Source organism: Aspergillus ruber (assembly GCF_000600275.1).
Source record: "Aspergillus ruber CBS 135680 unplaced genomic scaffold scaffold00031, whole genome shotgun sequence".
Taxonomy (NCBI): domain Eukaryota; kingdom Fungi; phylum Ascomycota; class Eurotiomycetes; order Eurotiales; family Aspergillaceae; genus Aspergillus; species Aspergillus ruber.
The window spans coordinates 63,682-81,726 of NW_024467327.1; the positions used below are offsets into that span (position 1 = coordinate 63,682).

General features: G+C 51.0%; 9 protein-coding genes across 9 annotated transcripts; 7 read left to right on the forward strand and 2 right to left on the reverse strand.

The window, feature by feature from the left end:
• The first annotated feature begins 1,278 nt into the window (after positions 1–1,278).
• Positions 1,279–3,086, forward strand: EURHEDRAFT_416041 (uncharacterized protein). Its single transcript, XM_040782851.1, has 2 exons — positions 1,279–1,892; positions 2,175–3,086. The coding sequence occupies exons 1-2, from the start codon at positions 1,611–1,613 to the stop codon at positions 2,838–2,840; spliced, it is 948 nt and encodes a 315-aa protein (XP_040635454.1). The 5' UTR covers positions 1,279–1,610; the 3' UTR covers positions 2,841–3,086.
• Positions 3,087–3,332: 246 nt separating this feature from the next.
• On the reverse strand, positions 3,333–4,498 carry EURHEDRAFT_486199 (YoaK family protein). The gene is made up of 2 exons (XM_040785562.1): positions 4,135–4,498; positions 3,333–4,086 (listed from the first exon to the last, which is right to left on the reverse strand). The coding sequence occupies exons 1-2, from the start codon at positions 4,319–4,321 to the stop codon at positions 3,488–3,490; spliced, it is 786 nt and encodes a 261-aa protein (XP_040635455.1). The 5' UTR covers positions 4,322–4,498; the 3' UTR covers positions 3,333–3,487.
• Positions 4,499–5,408: 910 nt separating this feature from the next.
• EURHEDRAFT_464046 (uncharacterized protein) lies at positions 5,409–5,720 on the forward strand (the record flags this gene model as incomplete). The annotated part of the gene is made up of 1 exon (XM_040784933.1): positions 5,409–5,720. One exon carries the CDS (start codon positions 5,409–5,411, stop codon positions 5,718–5,720), a length of 312 nt encoding a protein of 103 aa, XP_040635456.1.
• Positions 5,721–5,934: 214 nt separating this feature from the next.
• EURHEDRAFT_507780 (kinesin-3 family protein uncB) lies at positions 5,935–8,711 on the forward strand. The gene is made up of 2 exons (XM_040785874.1): positions 5,935–6,653; positions 6,704–8,711. The coding sequence occupies exons 1-2, from the start codon at positions 6,311–6,313 to the stop codon at positions 8,386–8,388; spliced, it is 2,028 nt and encodes a 675-aa protein (XP_040635457.1). The 5' UTR covers positions 5,935–6,310; the 3' UTR covers positions 8,389–8,711.
• Positions 8,712–8,915: 204 nt separating this feature from the next.
• On the forward strand, positions 8,916–10,658 carry EURHEDRAFT_464010 (translation initiation factor eIF2B subunit delta; the record flags this gene model as incomplete). The annotated part of the gene is made up of 2 exons (XM_040784930.1): positions 8,916–9,584; positions 9,633–10,658. 2 exons carry the CDS (start codon positions 8,916–8,918, stop codon positions 10,656–10,658), a joined length of 1,695 nt encoding a protein of 564 aa, XP_040635458.1.
• Positions 10,659–11,002: 344 nt separating this feature from the next.
• EURHEDRAFT_518110 (Apc13 domain protein) lies at positions 11,003–11,510 on the forward strand (the record flags this gene model as incomplete). Its single annotated transcript, XM_040786636.1, has 2 exons — positions 11,003–11,005; positions 11,055–11,510. The coding sequence occupies 2 exons, from the start codon at positions 11,003–11,005 to the stop codon at positions 11,508–11,510; spliced, it is 459 nt and encodes a 152-aa protein (XP_040635459.1).
• Positions 11,511–11,588: 78 nt separating this feature from the next.
• Positions 11,589–13,683, reverse strand: EURHEDRAFT_464104 (DNA-directed DNA polymerase alpha subunit POL12; the record flags this gene model as incomplete). Its single annotated transcript, XM_040784935.1, has 4 exons — positions 11,589–11,762; positions 11,825–13,115; positions 13,171–13,305; positions 13,358–13,683. The coding sequence occupies 4 exons, from the start codon at positions 13,681–13,683 to the stop codon at positions 11,589–11,591; spliced, it is 1,926 nt and encodes a 641-aa protein (XP_040635460.1).
• Positions 13,684–13,875: 192 nt separating this feature from the next.
• Positions 13,876–15,381, forward strand: EURHEDRAFT_416047 (CRAL/TRIO domain protein). The gene is made up of 2 exons (XM_040782852.1): positions 13,876–14,706; positions 14,758–15,381. The coding sequence occupies exons 1-2, from the start codon at positions 13,977–13,979 to the stop codon at positions 15,069–15,071; spliced, it is 1,044 nt and encodes a 347-aa protein (XP_040635461.1). The 5' UTR covers positions 13,876–13,976; the 3' UTR covers positions 15,072–15,381.
• A 382-nt stretch (positions 15,382–15,763) lies between these two features.
• snf4 (AMP-activated serine/threonine-protein kinase regulatory subunit SNF4) lies at positions 15,764–17,356 on the forward strand (the record flags this gene model as incomplete). Its single annotated transcript, XM_040784931.1, has 6 exons — positions 15,764–15,967; positions 16,154–16,281; positions 16,349–16,521; positions 16,595–16,951; positions 17,001–17,110; positions 17,171–17,356. The coding sequence occupies 6 exons, from the start codon at positions 15,764–15,766 to the stop codon at positions 17,354–17,356; spliced, it is 1,158 nt and encodes a 385-aa protein (XP_040635462.1).
• Positions 17,357–18,045: the final 689 nt, after the last annotated feature.

Genomic DNA, 18,045 nt, shown 5'->3' on the forward strand with positions numbered 1-18,045 from the left:
CCTCATCGATATACATAGCGTAGTTTAAATCTGACTACATGGCAAAAGTCATATACCGATTGGGGTACTTCTAGAGGTAGTACTCTTGGCCCCGTGGCGCATGCTTCTTGGATGGATTATTTTTGTCCATATCTATCCTAAATGAAAACCAATCGAGTGTTATAGTCCGAGAACCCGGGCGATAGAGATGGAGCGTGCAGGAGCTGGACCAGTTCGAAATCCAACCTGCAGATGTTTATTTGCACGGCGTCAGGGTTGAGTCTGACTGCTGGACAACGGACGACACATGAGGGCCGGAACAACAAACAATCAGCCATTCCATTCCATTCCGATATCGAATGCCAACGACAATAACAACAAAAAAGGACACATATCAAACAGAGTCAGGATCACACAAAGATTGACGCGTCTAAATTCTCGGGAATGACTCGGAATCCGGCCCATAATTGCGATATGTCAGACATAGAGAGGATCCTAAGGCCGTGCATTCGTGCATATAGACCCGGAACCCTGGGAGATTTGCACTGTTTGAGCGATGTTGGTGAGTCGGTAGGGGGTGTTTGATATACCCTGCGGCTGATATCGCCGATGCTATATTCGCTGAATCGACGAGTCCAGCTGACCGGACGTCGCACTCCGAACGTTATAGCCATGTTATAGGCCATGGCAGGGAATGGTTTCGATTCAATCGGGTCGGATCCGTCCCCTTACTCTGGCCATAGTAGAGTAGTACTAGTCCACCCCTGTCAGGGGCATTCTCTGATTGGCAAAAATTCTACGAATGAAAAATCTTCAACGGGCCAATGCGGTGCGTGAGAATAAGGATGGACTAGCGTTTTGAATCCTTCTAGATTTTCTTTTTTGTATATCCCATAGTTTGTCCGTTCCAAGTACGGAGCGGTCTGATCAGTGGCGGTAATACCCAACGCAGAGTTTTTAGAGTTGCATACTTGTATGAACCGCGGGTTGGGACGGGAGTGCTTTGTCTACCATGGTACTCCGTAGGATAGTACTGAACTCCATAGGTAGTACCTGAGCCCATAGGTAGTGCCCGGAATTATCCAGGCCAGTCGTGACCGTAGGCAGACAGTAGCTGAACCTGGATTGCCACAAGATAATAAGACATAATAATAGTGAATCAAGCTGAGCCACAATGAGCCCGTCAGGTGATAATACAGAATAATACAAGGACGGCAAATGCCATTAACCCCACGGCCTGTTATGCCCACGGCGCCAATGGCAAACCTACAAAACCCTCGGCTCCCTCGCTTTTAATCACTCACTTTCCCCTTTCTTTCTGGGCTCACCTCCTACACATATCATCACCGGTTTCTTTGCTGGTGCTCGATAGAGACCATATCCTATCCACGCTGCCAGTTCAAATGTCCGCTCGCACCTCAACGATACCCTCTTCTCGTGTACGATCGGATTCCTCGCTTCGGTGACGGTTTGGTCGTTTTGCTCTTTTGCTGCTTTTGCTGGTTTTTTTCTGCTAGTTGTATTATTTGCTGGTTCTGTTTGCATTTGATATCCCTGTATTATACACCTGTGTCGTGTTTCTCTCGGGAGTCTAAAAGTCGTTCTATTTTCGTTATTTACTGCTTCACATAATGTATCATTACAATCCTCCTCCACCTCACCCGGGCTGGTCGGCCTACGACTACGCTTCTCCTCCCACCTCTCCTGCCTACGCCTACTATGCGACCCCGTACGCCAGTCCCTACGTCTCGTCGCCTCGAGGTGCTTCGGGTACTTCGTCCAAGCGTCATACTCGCAAGGCCAGTTATGCCGGCCCTTCCGCCAAAGACTGGGGCCATCCGGCCTCCTACTCGCACAGTTACTATGATGCTCCCCCAGAGTTTGGCACGCCACCACCGCGCAAGCACGATCCTGTAAGTGCTTCTTGTGGCTATCCTCCGTCCTCCTTTCCCAACCGTCGCTATTCTGCCGCGGCAGACCCTCGTCCGCCGCACAAGCAGCGTCACGCATTTGTGGACGTGGTCGACGATGTGTTTGACGATGTGCCGCGATATGTCTTCCACGATCGTCGTTCGCGATCGCCGCTGCCGTCCTACTCGACTCCCCAGCGAGATAGCGACCGCCGGTCCCGACGCCCATCTTCCTCTCAACGCAAGCCTAAGCCCCCAACTGATCAGTATTTTTATTATAACCAGGTGCCTGCATATGATGATGCCGATCTGTCCTCCAAACGGTCTCGCGCGCGTCGCCAGTCCACATCCACCCGCACTCCATCCAAACCCAAGTCGACCTCGAGCACCAAGACCACGCCGGTGGCCACCGAAGAAGATGCCGAGCGCGCTGGAATTCCTGCCGGATATTCGACCAAGAACTGGGACCCCACAGAAGCCCCGATCGTTCTTCTCGGCAGTGTGTTCGACGCCAACTCGTTGGGCAAGTGGATCTACGACTGGACCGTCTTTCACAATGGCGCCTCCACCCCGATGGCCGATGTCGCCGGAGACATGTGGTTGCTGTTGATCAAGTTGGCAGGCAAGGTCAAGCGGGCGGACGAGTGTCTCGATCGGATCCAGCGTCGCGAGTCGCGCGAGACCGTTGCGGACTTTCTCGAAAGCGGCGAACGTCTGTGGATGCGGTTCAAGAAGCTGCTCAAGGCTTGCGAGCACTTTATGTGGAAGGTGGCCAAGCGCGAGGGCAAGGCGGTGTCCATGGGCCGCAACGCCGGGTGTGAATTTGTCGAGTCGCTCTTCGGCCGGGACCGCGAACTCGAAAACACGGAGAAACTGATGAACAGTATCCGTCTCTGGAACATGCGGTTTGACGCCAACTGTGACGAGATTCTCCGCCGGCCATCTGCATGATTCCACAGGCAAAATACAAGACTCATACGGAGTCTGACTACATACGGGCCTCTATAGACTGGTCATAAAAGTAATATCTCTTTCGTTTGTTGTTCTGTTCTCTAGCGCAGGATGATACTGGTACAGGATCGGGAGGCGCACCTTGGTTTTGATTCATTTCGTTTCTTGCATGAGCGCGGCAATCTGTTTTGACTGCTTGCGAAGGGTTCTCGCTATCGCGCGATGCCTGTTTTTTTTTTTTTTTTTTTTTTTCCTTCTCCATTCTTCGTTTCTTCAGCTTTCTGTGTACCGTCGCGTTGAGCATTGCTTTGCTTCGAGATACCATTCTGCGATTGTCTTGGATTGCGACTGTTTGTTTTAATTCGTGGACCGGTTGATTCGCTCTTTACGGCTGTCTCGTTTCTTTTGTTGTGCCTGAGACTGCATAGACACCCACTACCTCCATGACTTATATTATATATTTATTTACCACTTTACTTTTTGACGCTATTTATCCCGGTCTAAACCCCTGTAGCCATGCGTAAAAGTGCATACAAGATGCATATGTAGGTCTATCATGCATTAACCACGTGTCTCGCATCTATTATAGCTAGTCTAACGGTCTATCAAGTATGCTATGCTATTCTATGCTCCCTATACAAAGTAAACTACTGCTCTCCCCACCAACCAAACCACACAAACCCAATCACGAATTTAATCCCAGCCGAAATCCACAGCGCAGACTCCATCCCCCCTGCACTCCGACTCAACCACCCTCCCGCAATCGCCCCGATAAGCAACATGATCACAGCACCGGCGCGACGATTCCGCTTAACATTCCCGGTCGGCCCAGAGACCAGCTTCGGATCACTCGCCAGATCAAAGTACACACTCGTCAACACCACCGAGGGGATCTCGTTATACCCCAACGCCCTCGTCGACGTGATACTCCCCGCGCTTTGGAACGCCAGGAGCGCAATCGGGATCAATTCCAGGAACAGCGGTCCACCGGTCAAACTGGCGTCTTGCGAGGTATGCGGGATAAGGTCTGCTTCGATCAGGGCGACGGCGATGATGATGAGGATGGACTGCATCAGGAAGGAGACGAAGAGGGTTCCGCGACGACGGGGGCCGGCAAGACGCGTGGTGTTGGAGAACACGGTTGCGCCGAGGAAGAAGGCGGCGATGGAGACGAGGGATTTTAGCCAGCCCCAGGGCTTGTTGAACGGCTGGGAGGACGCGCCGAGACCGAGGAAGATTGTGTTTCCTACGAGCGTTAGCGAGCAGCTGGTTAGGGGGTGTAGGGTAAAAGTACCTGTTTGCATAGCAAGGAAGCAGGTCCAGGCATTATAGGCGCTGCTGTCGCATAAACCAGTGACAAAGCAGAGCACAAGACCAATCCAATCCGCGTAAACCGGATCAATGGATTGATTCCATAGTTCGCCCAACGACGACGCTTTCGTCGACTCGGGGTTAGGGTGAGCCTCGATGTCGGACTTCATACTGTCATGTACAGCCTTGACGGGAGAGGGGAGAGGTGTGCGAAGAGCTGAGAAGAAGGGGGGACGGTGGATTTTATTGTCGGTGTATTCCGGGAACGCCGATCGCAGAGTTTGCGGAAATGACCCGCTGCCACCACAGCCTTATCGGTACATAGTACGCTACAATGGCTGAACTAGTGCCTCGGTGCAGACAGAGACTGCATGGAACTTGTAAAATATATCTGCCTGAGTGTTCTAGGCCAATCATGCCCCCTGAATCACAGATCATCGCCCCGCTTCGGATAGGGCTGAAGCGGTCATCATATAATTGTATTGTTTATACACTAATCTAGGGAACCGCGTGATTGACCCAGTCGATGGTGTCATTCGTTTAGCCTGCCTTTTCTGGGTAGTTTGAAGCTATTCAACGGTCTGTCAGCGTGTCAGCGTGTCGCGACCGCAGCTGTGTAACATATTTGCGGTCAGAGTACTCCGTACTTGCTCCGTGCTGGACTCCATATTTCTGGACTCGTGGGTACAGGTGGGTCACGTAACGCGGGCTGTACCCTACTGGGGACATGTGCATACTCCAAACGGCTAAAAGATGCACTGCACTGGGTTTCAACTGCAGGCCTGGTTGACAACAACGGGAAGTGTCACAGGATGCATCGAGCCAGACGCGAAATAGGCGAACCAGACTTGTCCAGCTGGCTGAGATTGGCTAGAATAGACACCGCTAGCCTCATCGAGGCAGTGACTTCAATCGAAGCGGCGCGATGAAGTCACCCAGTCTCTAGTACCAGATCACCGCCGTTGTCAGCGCCAATACCAGACTCAAATGGAATAATAGCATTCACGCCTCAGTGGCAGCAGCAATGGCCACCCTAATGAAAGCCCGCGGGACACATCGGCGTCATTCTGTATCATCGTCGCCACTTGGTACTAACGGAAGTATATAGGAGCCCTTGAACAATGGCTGTGGTTGACAGATCAATCGAAGCGTTTACTCTGCACACCAAAAGCACATCTAACCGGTAAGCCTTTTGACGTTTGACACCGACCTATACCGACCTACACCGACCTACCAAATACTAACAACGCAGCCATCATGCCCTCTTCCAAAACTGACACCGCGGTCCGTCTTCCTGAAAACCAAGACCAGACCCGTCGCCTGCGAAATGTCACCCAAGACCGTAAGGCCGTTTCTCGCCTGCAGGACGAAGCCAATTCCTCCAAGAACAAGGTCGAGGATGTGAACAGCTGGGGAACTGAGCAGCTGCTGGGCACCGGGATCGATGAGTCGGCCAATCCAGTGCCGGACCCTGTTACCTTTGGGAATGGACGCAAGACGAGACAGAATCAGCAGCATCAAAAGGATGAAGCGGATGTTTATGAAGCTATGAACCAGGATTTTGAATAGGTATACTAGTTGTCAACAGTAATGGCATTCTCCTTGTGAATGATTTTAAAATCCCAACTTTTTTTTTTTCATCTGCAACAACATGAAGAACTTGTCATTCTTCACAGTTCTTCACATGCTTATTGTACTTTGTACCAGTAGTGCTCATACTTGTATCATGCTATTGCTATGGCAACCACCGCCTCAGGCACCGATACTCCGCAGTGAAGGACCATTCTCATACTCCACGTTTTGTGTTGATAGCTCGCGCATTTATTGCGGGAGTGTATCGCTGTTGTACTCGCATGGCACATTTCTTGAATCACTTGCATGCTCCCCTGACCTACAGGAACGGCGGCTCCATGGACCGCGGGATCGCCTGTTTACTCCGATAGAGCCTCTGCGCGGACCATCTTACTCGTACTAGACCATCTGGACCTGTTCGTCATTCACTCGTTCTCTCTGCTGTCTTTCATTGTTTTCGCAGTGGGGATCCCACTCGCCCCCCTCGAGGGAAGGCATTTCAGTCATCTGTGTATTTTTCTCCTTCCTTCCTGTCTCTCCTCAACAGGCACCCCACGCCTTCCCTGTTTATCTTGACATCTCGACGTATGTACCATCAGTTACTGTATCGCCAGCGAGAGTCACTTTTTCAAATTATTCAGTTGCTGAGGCATCCCAGTCCGGAAATGGCTCTCGATCCTCGTTTCTACGCTGGCAACGGGGCCGACTCCCTGCCCTCGACCTCGTCCGGCATCTCCGCAGCTACCGGCATCACTAGTCCTTCTGCAGCTTCAACCGCTACGCTGGCGGGGAATTTGCAATCGAGTGCGTCGAGCCCATCTCTGCGTGCGCGCGAAAGTATCGCAGTCCCTGTGACCCAGGATGGGGGTTCGTCCTCGCCGGGAGGAAACGTGCGTGTTGTCGTACGCGTGCGCAAGTTTCTGCCTCGAGGTAGGTTTGATCATAACGCTGCTTGATATGTGCTGATACAGACCCGGCAGAAATCGAACGCGACGCCGAATGCCTGATTAGCATGGACCCCCGCACCCAGACGACCAAACTGCTCGCACCCAAAGTCCACCCGGAAGACGAAGGAAAGCCCAAGTCGCAGGCTCGTGGAAAGGTGCTGGAGGACAAGTCCTTTGTGTTCGACAACTCGTTTTGGTCGCATAATGACAAGGATGCACACTATGCACACCAGGAGGATGTCTACAACTGTCTGGGAGAGGACTTTCTGGACCACAACTTCGAAGGATACCACACCTGCATTTTCGCCTATGGACAGACGGGCTCCGGAAAGAGTTACACCATGATGGGTACCCCCGAGCAGCCGGGATTGATTCCTCGGACTTGCGAAGACCTCTTCCAGCGTATCGAGGCTTCGGAGACTCCCGATGTCAGCTACAGCGTTCGCGTGTCGTACTTTGAAGTGTACAATGAGCATGTGCGCGATCTGCTCGTGCCTCGAACTGATCCTCCCAACTACCTGCGCATTCGCGAGTCGCCCTCGGAGGGACCATATATCAAAGACTTGACCGAAGCGACTGTGAAGAATTACAGTGATCTCATGAAACAAATGGGCAAGGGCGACTCATCGCGTACAACTGCCAGCACCAAGATGAACGATACTTCTTCTCGATCGCACGCTGTCTTCACCATCACCCTGAAACAGATTCACCACGACCTCTCCACCGATGAGACTACGGAGCGTACGGCGCGCATTCGTCTGGTTGATCTGGCGGGCTCTGAGCGGGCCAAGTCCACCGAGGCTACGGGCCAGAGGCTTCGTGAAGGATCCAACATTAACAAATCACTCACTACCCTGGGTCGAGTTATTGCCGCGTTGGCTGATCCGAAGCAGGGACGATCCGGGAAACGCAAGAATCGAGACGTTGTGCCGTACCGTGATTCCATCCTTACCTGGTTGCTCAAAGACAGCCTGGGTGGTAACTCGAAAACGGCCATGATTGCGTGTATTGCCCCCAGCGATTACGAGGAAACGCTTTCTACTCTCCGGTATGCGGACCAGGCCAAGCGCATCCGTACTCGTGCTCGTGTCAATCAAGACCATCTATCCGCTGCTGAGCGTGACAAGCAGATTGCCGAGATGGCGGAGACGATTCGCACACTCCAGCTCAGTGTCAGCCAGGCGGTTGCCAACCGACGTGAGAGCGAAGTCCAGAGCGAGAGCCTGGAGAATTACCAGCAGAAGGTTGAGAAAATGCAGCAACTTATGGAGGAGACCAAGATGGTCAGCGAGTGCAAGATCCGTCAACTCAAGACCGAGAATGAAGCCCTACGCAACCATCTGAAGCTGGCCCTTGACAGTCTGCGAAATCCAATTCCGCCGGTGACTATCGAAAAGCGTAAGAGCAGCCTGTATGCGTTGGATGAGGATGAGGAATCGGAAAACCCGGACCTCACTGATGATAAGGAAGATGACTCCTCTCCTGCTAGTGACGAGGAGCCCGAACCTGATCTTATCTGGGAGGATGACGATACCATTGAGGTTGAAGCTGGCCAGATCGAAGCGCAGGACATGCAGTCACACATGGAGGATCTTCTGAGCGATCTCAGCATGTTCAAGCGCAAACTGGCTTCGGACCATGAGCGATTCCGTTCTATTCGGGACCAGCAGAATCGCAAGCAGCGCGGCGTGCTCCGTGATGTGACGCTCAACGAGTGATCATTAACAGTGCTTTTTCTTTTACTATCTTACTCGAAATCTCTCTTGTATCGAAAACGGTTGGCGTCTAGTGTTTTGGGGTGGGGGGGAATTCTGTTTATTCGGTTGGGAATCGGTATTGGTGTCAGGAATATGGGACGGCAGTAGGGATATCCTGGCATTTGGTACTGGCTTGTTTCTTTCTTCTTTTTCTCTTTTACATTCTTCTTCGCTTTCTTCTCTACGGAGAGACTTTTTTTTGTTAGATTCCCTTGGTTGGTTTTGTCTTCTTTTTTTAGCATGAGAGATGATGTAATGAGTAATTCAATCAATGTATTCTCCATAAGTATTCCAGTGTTTGGTATCTTGTAGCTTCTATAGTGCTACAGTAGAGTAGAATAGGCACTTTTAGGGCGAGATCATAATTCTGCCGTGAGTCAGTTCCCCCACAACTCGCCGCCTTCTCTTCTCCGACAAATCTTCAATGCCCCTCTTGACTTGACCTTTTCCAACACCCTTTTAATTCCGTCCCCTTCACATTCACCGTCATGACGAATCCCGTCGATCCGGCGTTAGCCTCGTCGTTATCTGCTCCGGCTTCTGAAGTGCCTGCTCAGCAGCGCCAGTCGGAGGCACCCTCGAACCCCTCGCAACCGCAACCCTCGAAAGAATCCGGTAAACCAAAGAAAGAAAAGAAAGAAGCAAAGCCCAAAGACACCAAAGACGCAACCCCCGCGACCGACGGACCCGAAAAGTTGACGGGCGCAGAGCTAAAGAAGCGCGCCAAGGCTGAAAAAGCCGCTCGCAGAGCAAAGGAAAAGTCCGATCGCGAGGCCGGTGGTGCACCTGCGCCTGCTGGTGGTCCTGCTGGTGGCGGCAGTGGTGCTGGTGCTGGTGGTGCTGGTCAACCCGCTACGCCGAAGAAGGGACAACCTGCTGGGGGATCCGGTGCTGGCGGAGACAAAGGACGGGGGTTACCCCGTCGGCCGTCTGGGCAGGCATCAGGCCAACCCAGCGCTGCGGAGCAGAAGAAGAAGGCTGAGGAGAAGAATGTTGCGGTGTTTGGTCATTTGTATGGACAGCAGCGACGGGCGACGGTAGCGGGCGCCGGGAAGGAAGTGCATCCGGCGGTTTTGGCGTTGGGGTTGCAAATGAGGGATTATGTAATTTGTGGGAGCAGCGCGCGTTGTGTGGCTACATTGTTGGCTTTCAAGAGGGTACGTTTATTATATGAACTTGGATTGTGTGGGTGCTAATGGATCTAGGTGATCGAAGCGTATGCGACTCCTCTCGGAACCTCGCTGTCGCGCCATCTTACGACCCATTTGTCTCATCAGATCACCTATCTTTCGACATGCCGTCCCCTCTCTATCAGCCAGGGAAATGCTATCCGTGCCCTTAAGCTGGCCATCGCCTCAATTGATCCGTCTGTGCCCGAAGCAGACGCCAAGGGAACGCTTTGCGAGTTTATCGACAGCTTCATCCGCGAGAAGATCACCGTGGCTGATCAGGTGGTTGCCGGAAGTGCGGCGCAGAAGATTCAAGATGGCGACGTGATTGTCACATTCGCCGGTAGCTCTCTCGTGAAGCAGACACTGCTGAGCGCACACAAGCAAGGCAAGAAATTCCGCGTGTCCATCATCGACTCCCGCCCACTGTTCGAGGGCAAGAACCTTGCTCGCTCGTTGGCCAAAGCCGGTTTGGACGTTCAGTACTCGCTCATGAACGGCATCAGCCACGCCATCAAAGACGCTACCAAGGTTTTCCTGGGCGCGCACGCCATGACCAGTAACGGACGGCTGTACTCGCGCGTCGGCACCGCACTCGTCGCCATGTCAGCCAAGGAACGCGCCGGTGGTGTCGAGGTCCCTGTCATCGTCTGCTGCGAGACAGTCAAGTTCACCGACCGCGTCGCGCTGGACAGCATCGTCGTCAACGAAATCGCCGACGCAGACGAGATGGTCACCACCCAACCCCCTCAGCAAGTCACCGGCTTACCGGACCCTGCCGCAGCTGCTGCCGCCGCAGCTGCAGAGTCGTCATCGGACAACAAGAAGAAAGCTAGCAAGACTCCCGTGCCGCCTACGAATGCAAGCTCACTGGAACCCAACCCAGCATTGAAGCATGCGCCATCACCACTGAAGGACTGGAGGGACACACCTAACCTGCAACTTTTGAACCTCATGTACGACGTGACACCGGCCGAGTATGTTGATATGGTGGTTACAGAGATGGGTAGTTTGCCTCCTAGTGCTGTTCCTATTGTGCATCGGATGAGCACTAGTCTTTAGGTGGTCCTTTATCCGTCTTCGTTTTCTTCTGGTTATGAGATTGTTAGAATTTCAAGGGCGCCAACTGATTGGTACTTTACTTATGTTGTTATGTGTTATGTGAATGGTGTATGGTGGTTCAATAGAGTTCAATTCGATATCACGTGCTGTCCGTATTTAATAAATTGAACTGCCGGCAGAATAAGGCGGTCGTAGTATTGTTTGGATCGCTATCTTGACATTGCAGTTCTTCAACCCCAGGCGTGATTGCATTTCCTACTTTATCAACTCAGATTGCTCTACGGAATACTCTAGCCTGTCTCTGGATATACACTCTACAATACCACCCTTGATCGAACGCCAAAATGGTATGCCCTCTAACACCTCCCCTCGAGCCACAAGGCTAACAAACCACAGAGCAAAGACTCCTCCATAACAAACCTCCACATGCACCACCCCCGACTCGCCGACTTTTTCGAAGACTTCACACGCCCGCACACATCCCCAACTTACACTACGCACAACCCCCAATCTCACACCCACAATAACACAACCGTAACCTACGGCTCGTCCTCACCGACCCTCGTCCCTTCCTTCCTCCCGATCGAAGAGATCTATGTCCTACCGCAGTATCAGCCGCCGAATCCAGAAGACGAGGATGATGTTGTGCCGGATCAGCATGCTGCATTTGGAATTACGAGGGCGATGGAGAGGAGGAGAGAGGCTGTTTGGAGGGATTTGGGGATGGAGGGGGTTGTTGCGGGGGAGAATATGGGTGGTGGGAATGGGGGCGGGAGGGGGAGGGGGAGGAAGATTCAAGTTAAGGAGTCGGGGAGGTTGATGGGGGGGAGGAGAACGGTTTGCTTGCGGTGACCTCCTTTTTCTACAAGCATGAGTAGATAGTATGGTGTACGGAATTGGTGGTTGTGATGTATGATACCCATTAAGCTATTATATCCGGTTGATATCCACACGTGTGCGTTCGTAAATCTTATGGCTCGTTTGTTTCTGGTCGCGTTCTTCGTCATCGAATGTTCGTGGGTGCACTGCAAGTTGTGCGTAGGTTCCGGCTGCACGGCGTTTCGAGATTGTTCCGGGATTGATCACGAGGACGCTATCGACGACCTGTTTTAGTTAGCAAGCAGGCTTCTTAGGTAAAATTGATCACAACTGTATGCTAAACTCACCCTAACAAATGGAGGCAGCGCACTCGGCACAATTAACACATCCGGCCGCACATTCCACCACTCCCCAAGCTTCGAATAACTAACGTCCAACATTGCTCCCGTCGCAAGCCCGCTTTCTGCCCCCGTCTTAGGCAGGTTCTCCCGTGCTGTAGGCGGGAAGATAGGGTAGAAATGACGTTGTTCAATGAGATACTTGGACAACCGCGTGAGCAAGTTTCCCTCCTTGGGTCTGCCGTGCACAACCTCCTCTCGTCGTAGCTCGTATAATACGTCATGCGACGACATTCCGATAACTGTCTCGTTGAACGAGAGCGTCACCGGATTCGAAACCACCCGTACTTGCTTCGGTAACCCGAGTTCCTTCTTTGACATCTGTTCCTGCGGCCAGGCGACGTGTTTGCTTAACGCATCACGCACGGATGGCACCATTACGATCGTGATTGTTGGCACCGCGGCGACAAGCTTCTGGATCGGGGCTGTAATGCAGTGTCGGAAAACAGTTGCCAAAGTCGCTGTGTCTGGGTCGTAGCCGCTAACGTCGGGCAGGTCGAAATCTCCTGATGCGACGAGGGGATGCTCGATATCCAGAAATGGTCCTAGTAATACCAGCCCGTCTGCCAGGGTGTCCGCGGCCTTTTGGCAGATTTCATGTAATGGTTCGAAATTTAGGTTTTCGTCTGCCGTATACGGCCCCGAGGCGACCATCACGTTCAATGGTGTTTCACCCACTCGTTCAGTAATGCCGTCCAAGGTAACCGGTGATGATGCTGCTGGCGGAAGTGTAGGAATGGGGAGGACATCTTTGACCGTAAAGTAATTCCCCGATGCATTGATACCTCTCAAAGCCACGACCTGACCAGGGAAGAAATTGGCCGAAGGCACCGAATCGAGTTTTAATGGGACTCGCAAGCCGGCTCCTGATCGCCTCGACGTTTCAAGCACCAGAGATGCCGCGTTGAGCTTCCCCTCGGGACTATCTGATGCGATGCGCCCAATTGCGATAATCTCGCTTGTGCTCTGTATAGATGCGCTACCAAACGCGATATCCTCCGACTCATACTGCGGTTGAAGTAGTGTCACGATTTCGTCAATCCGATCGTCTAGAATTTCTGATGCCTCAGACAAACGCATCGCCATCGGTTTGTATCCGAATTTCTTTAGGTCTGTGTTGGCCGTCGGTCGTATGCGGGCTTCTGGGAAGGGAGCAATCGGGGTCTCTGGCAGTGGTAGATGAGAGTTAAGCGTCTCGAGCGTTTGTCCTGGATTTTGGCGTTCCGCAAAGGCGACGGGTCTGCACTCGTCAGTTCATCATCCACCGGCATAGCAATTGATATTCCGTAACATACTGTAGCCCATTCGCGGTCTTTCCCTTCACTGGCGTTGCTTCAGACTTTCCAATTTTTGATATCGAAGGCGATGCGAAATCCGCTTTGCGCTTTGCGCTATTTGGGGTCTTAGTATTTGGTGTCAACCCGTCCAACCTAAACCGATTAGATAATTTGACCATGTCGTACCCAGTATTTCAAGCCTTACATCCCAAATACATCCGATGCCATCCCAGCCCGCGGGGTTGCGGTCACTGTGCTTCTCTTTTCCGTTTGCCGTCCAGCCCTGCCTCGACTCTCTCGCTCCAGACTGTCTTGGACATCTCGCTTGAACAGCCGAACTGTTTCCAAATCCATCTTGGTCTCCTCCGCGCCCATCTTCAGGCAATATGACTCCCATTTGTAGAATAACTCCTGCGGGGAAATCAACTGGACTCGCAGAATAGACTGCAATTCCGCGAGGACGTCTTTGGGCAGCCCATTGGGGGCAGAGGTTGCAAAGAGCTCATTGAGCTCTGCTGTATTGTCGTCCATAGTTTATCAATTCGTAAATAACGACAACCAGAATATTTGCAACAGAAGATGGCCATCACCGGCAATCAATTAGGACCCGATGGGAGACGCGTGCAAGACGCGAAGCCCTGACCGCCTACCATTTCTGCTAACTACGTGATTGTGATAATCCATTAGTAGGCCTGAGGCAGCCTGAGGCTGAACAGGCAGACCCAAAAAAATAAAAAAAACAGGGGTATCTGCAACAATCCTCATTGCTACACAATTATTGACCCGGGGCTTGCATATACGTATTCCTGTTATCTGATTTCATTATGGCCGCAACACCTTCAGGTTCCGCCAATGACGTCCCCAGTTCGAATGCTGAAGCTTTGCAGCCGAAGTTGGACCTCCCGTCGTCAGCCGCTGATGGTTTAATCCAAAAGCCATTCCCGAAGCCTCTCGCTACTGCACAAATCCCTGCGCCGGAACCGCTCACGGAGGAGCAACAGGGGAAATACAATGAAGTCTTGAAGAATGTTTCCGAGTGGACAACGGTCCCGACTTCGTCTGAAAAGAATGCTCCTACAGCCCCCATTACGGACGACGAGCGCATGTGGCTGACACGCGATTGTCTGCTCCGATACCTGCGTGCGACCAAGTGGGACAAGGCCAAGGGGGACGATGCAGTTACCCGGATACAGAAAACCCTTGTCTGGCGTCGGGAATATGGCATGGAGAAACTGACGGCCGACTACATCTCCATTGAGAATGAGACCGGGAAGCAAGTCATTCTTGGGTACGATGTCAACGGCCGGCCTTGTCTGTACCTCATCCCCTCGAATCAGAATACGGAGAAGAGCGACCGACAGATTCAGCACCTTGTCTTTATGTTAGAGAGGGTCATTGACCTCATGGTTCCGGACCAGGAGACTCTGGCGCTGGTGGTCAACTTCAAAGAGACCCCAAGGGAGAAGAATGCGTCGTTTGACCAGGCAAAGCAGACATTGAGCATTCTCCAGAACCACTATCCGGAGAGATTGGGTCGGGCCTTGGTCATTAATGGTAAATAATTCCTGTTTCCTTTTACTAGGCTTGATTGCTAATCCGATATAGTCCCTTTCCTAATCCATGGATTCTTCAAGCTCATCTCGCCATTCATTGATCCGGTCACCAAGGAGAAGATGAAGTTCAACGAGGATCTTCGCAAACATGTGCCTGCCGAACACTTAATGAAAGCCATGGGAGGCGACGTGGAGTTCCGATACGACCACTCGGTTTACTGGCCAGCATTCAACCAGCTGGTAGAGCTGCGCCAAAAGGAATACCGTGAACGCTGGGTCCAAGGAGGCAAGCAGATCGGAGAGTATGAGAACTACCTCCGGGGTGGTCCCCAGCCCAGCCTGTCACAGACCGGTGAAAAGTCTTGATGGAAACTCGCTCGTTGAGTGTTGTTTTTTCTTGCCTTCTTTCTTTATATATAATTACTTTCTTATCTAATATCGTTGTGAGCTGCCTGTCCTCATTATAATCATTGCATTTCAAGCCGAGTATTTGATAGCATTTTTGGGAGTGATGTTCGGAGATATTTGTTCCATCCATGGATGTTTCTTTCTTTTCGTGCATACCTGGGCAGTCTATCAATTCTTATTGTTCTCGTTATATACATTGTTGTCGTATTATGGACATATATATATAGTCTAGTCAAATTTATTGAATATGAGTATATAATATCCAGGGATACCAGATTGTGTTCTACCAGTACCAGATAACCCCAAGTTTTAAGTCCGCATTGGGAGAAAGTATATATTTTCTGGTTCACATCGTGTCATCACTGTCCTCGGTCTTCCCAACTCCACGAACTAATAAATCAGAATCCGACCCGGAGCATACGGGTAAAGAGAATCTACAAAGCACAACAAGCCACCAAACTGGCAGACGTTGAATACTTCCATTTCAATCGTTTGTTTGCCCCGCGTTGTATTAAGTGACGGCATCACGATTTGCCCAACTAGGAACACTTTTCTTGAGAGATATCGAACGTTTCATTATTAAATTTTATACATTGTCTATATTCTATTTTACCTCTAAATACATGCAATAATCCTGACTCGCGATGAGCATGGCGTCCACTACGGGCAGACAGCATAGCGCCTTAAGGACCGCCACCGCCGACGACGGCACGGCTTGGGTTCGCGGTCACGAGGGGCCCATTGTGCAGCCATCTTCCTACCTCCGCCCTCGAGGACTGTCACATCCAATGGCTTTCGCAACAGCAGGGGCCCTGTCTGAGAGGGCGATTGACCGAGAAGAGCGTCAAGGTCTGGTAAGTGTGTTTGTTGTTGTCGTCGCACTGGTTTCTTCCGACTTCCCCGCGCGGAGTTTAGAGAGGGAGGAGACGAAGAGGAGAGAGACGAAGCGGCAGGAGTGATGGTGGATTATCTCTGTTGAAATTCTGCTTTGGGTCTTTATTTCAAGAATATCTGCTGACAGGACCTGTCTTCTTATCTAGCGTGCCATTCGCAATTTCCTTAAAGTCCGCAACAGTTACGATGTCCTGCCGCTCAGTTTCCGTCTCATTATTTTCGATACCTCGTTATCCGTCAAAGAGAGCTTGAATATCTTGATCCAGAATGGCACGTATTTGTCCTCTTCGCTGCAGTTGTGATGGGCTTCGAAATGATCAAAGGGATTGAGGGGCTGACAGTACATCCGCCGTGGAGGCTACAGGCATTGTATCGGCACCGTTATGGGATTCCAAGACCTCAACCTTTGCCGGACTGTTGACAACTTCTGACTATATTAACGTTATCCAATACTATTTCCAGAACCCAGCCGATCTGGACCAGATCGACGGGTTCCGACTAGACCATCTCAGAGGTACGCATCACCGCAAGTCTCAGCAGTCTGATCTAGAAAAGCTGGAAGCTGATCACCTCTTTTTACTGTGCAGATGTAGAAAAAGCGCTTGGTGTTGCTCCTCCGGAAACCATCTCTATCGACCCCGAGCGTCCCCTCTACGAAGCATGTCGGCGCATGCTCGAATCGCGAGCCCGCAGAATCCCGCTGGTTACGAATGACAGTCAAACGGACCGGTCACATGTTTTGAGCGTCGTCACCCAGTACCGTATATTAAAGTTTGTCGCAGTCAACGTCAATGATACCCAGAAGCTGCGGAAGCCACTCCAGGAATTATTACTGGGAACTTATGATGACATTGCGACTGCGTCGATGGATACCCCGGTCATAGATGTTATTCACATTCTGGTGAAAAAGAGCATATCCAGCGTGCCGATATTGAACTCTGAAGGTATGAGCAGCCATTATCTTTCCCAGGGCCAGTTACTAAAGGAATTCAGGCGTTGTGTACAATGTCTTCGAGGCAGTTGATGTAATCTCCTTGATCAAAGGCGGCGTTTATGACGATTTAAGTTTGACCGTTGGCGAGGCTTTGAAAAAGCGTTCTCCGGTAATTTCCCATCTTCTTCAGTACTGTAATTTCGATCATGACTGACTTGATGGCTCCCAGGACTTTCCGGGAATCTACACCTGCTCACTTACCGATGGGCTGGACACCATTTTTGATACGATCCGCAAGTCTCGCGTGCACCGTTTGGTCGTGGTAGATGAACATTTCCGGCTCAAGGGTGTCCTCACGTTAAGTGATATTCTACATTACATCCTCCTTGAGGGCGAAACCGATGAAACAACGTGATTATGATCTCCTGCTTTTCTAAGCCGTTATATCTCCTGTATGACATCTATTGCATGGAACAGGCGTTTTGTGTTATTCGGCTACGAGTATCAGCAAAGATCTGATGAGTAGCAGTCGGAATGCGATTTTTTCTCTTTTTTTTTTCGTCCATTTTCATTTTTCACTCAAAATGAGTAAATGGATATGAGCATTCGCAGTGTTTAAGTTTCGTAATGCTTTCATGCGAACTGAATAGCATGAGCATACATATAGCAATAGAAAGTTGCACGCTTATTTCGTGTCGAAGAATCTTACTTCCTACAAATGTCATTCACGTCTCCGGACGAGTCTGATGGATGTGCTTTTTTCTGTATAGGGTTGAACCATGTGGGACCCCGACGCTCTTGATAGGCAGTTCATTACACTATCCTTTGATATTGAAACAAGTCTACAGATTTTATATTCCATATTTGTTTTCCCCAATAACCATGCAGGATAATTAGCTAGGCTGAAGGTTCTGGATTTAAAGGGTAGTAGCATATAGGGAAAGAGCGAGCCGGTTCGTCCCTTCCGCTTACCTAGACCTACACCTCGACTCATCGTCGCAACAGCTTCATTCGAATCTACAATTTCCACTGGCCCTCAATCGAAGCGTCAATTTTACCCATTCAGAGTTCGTTACCTGTTCAAAGCTGGCAATGGGGTTCTTC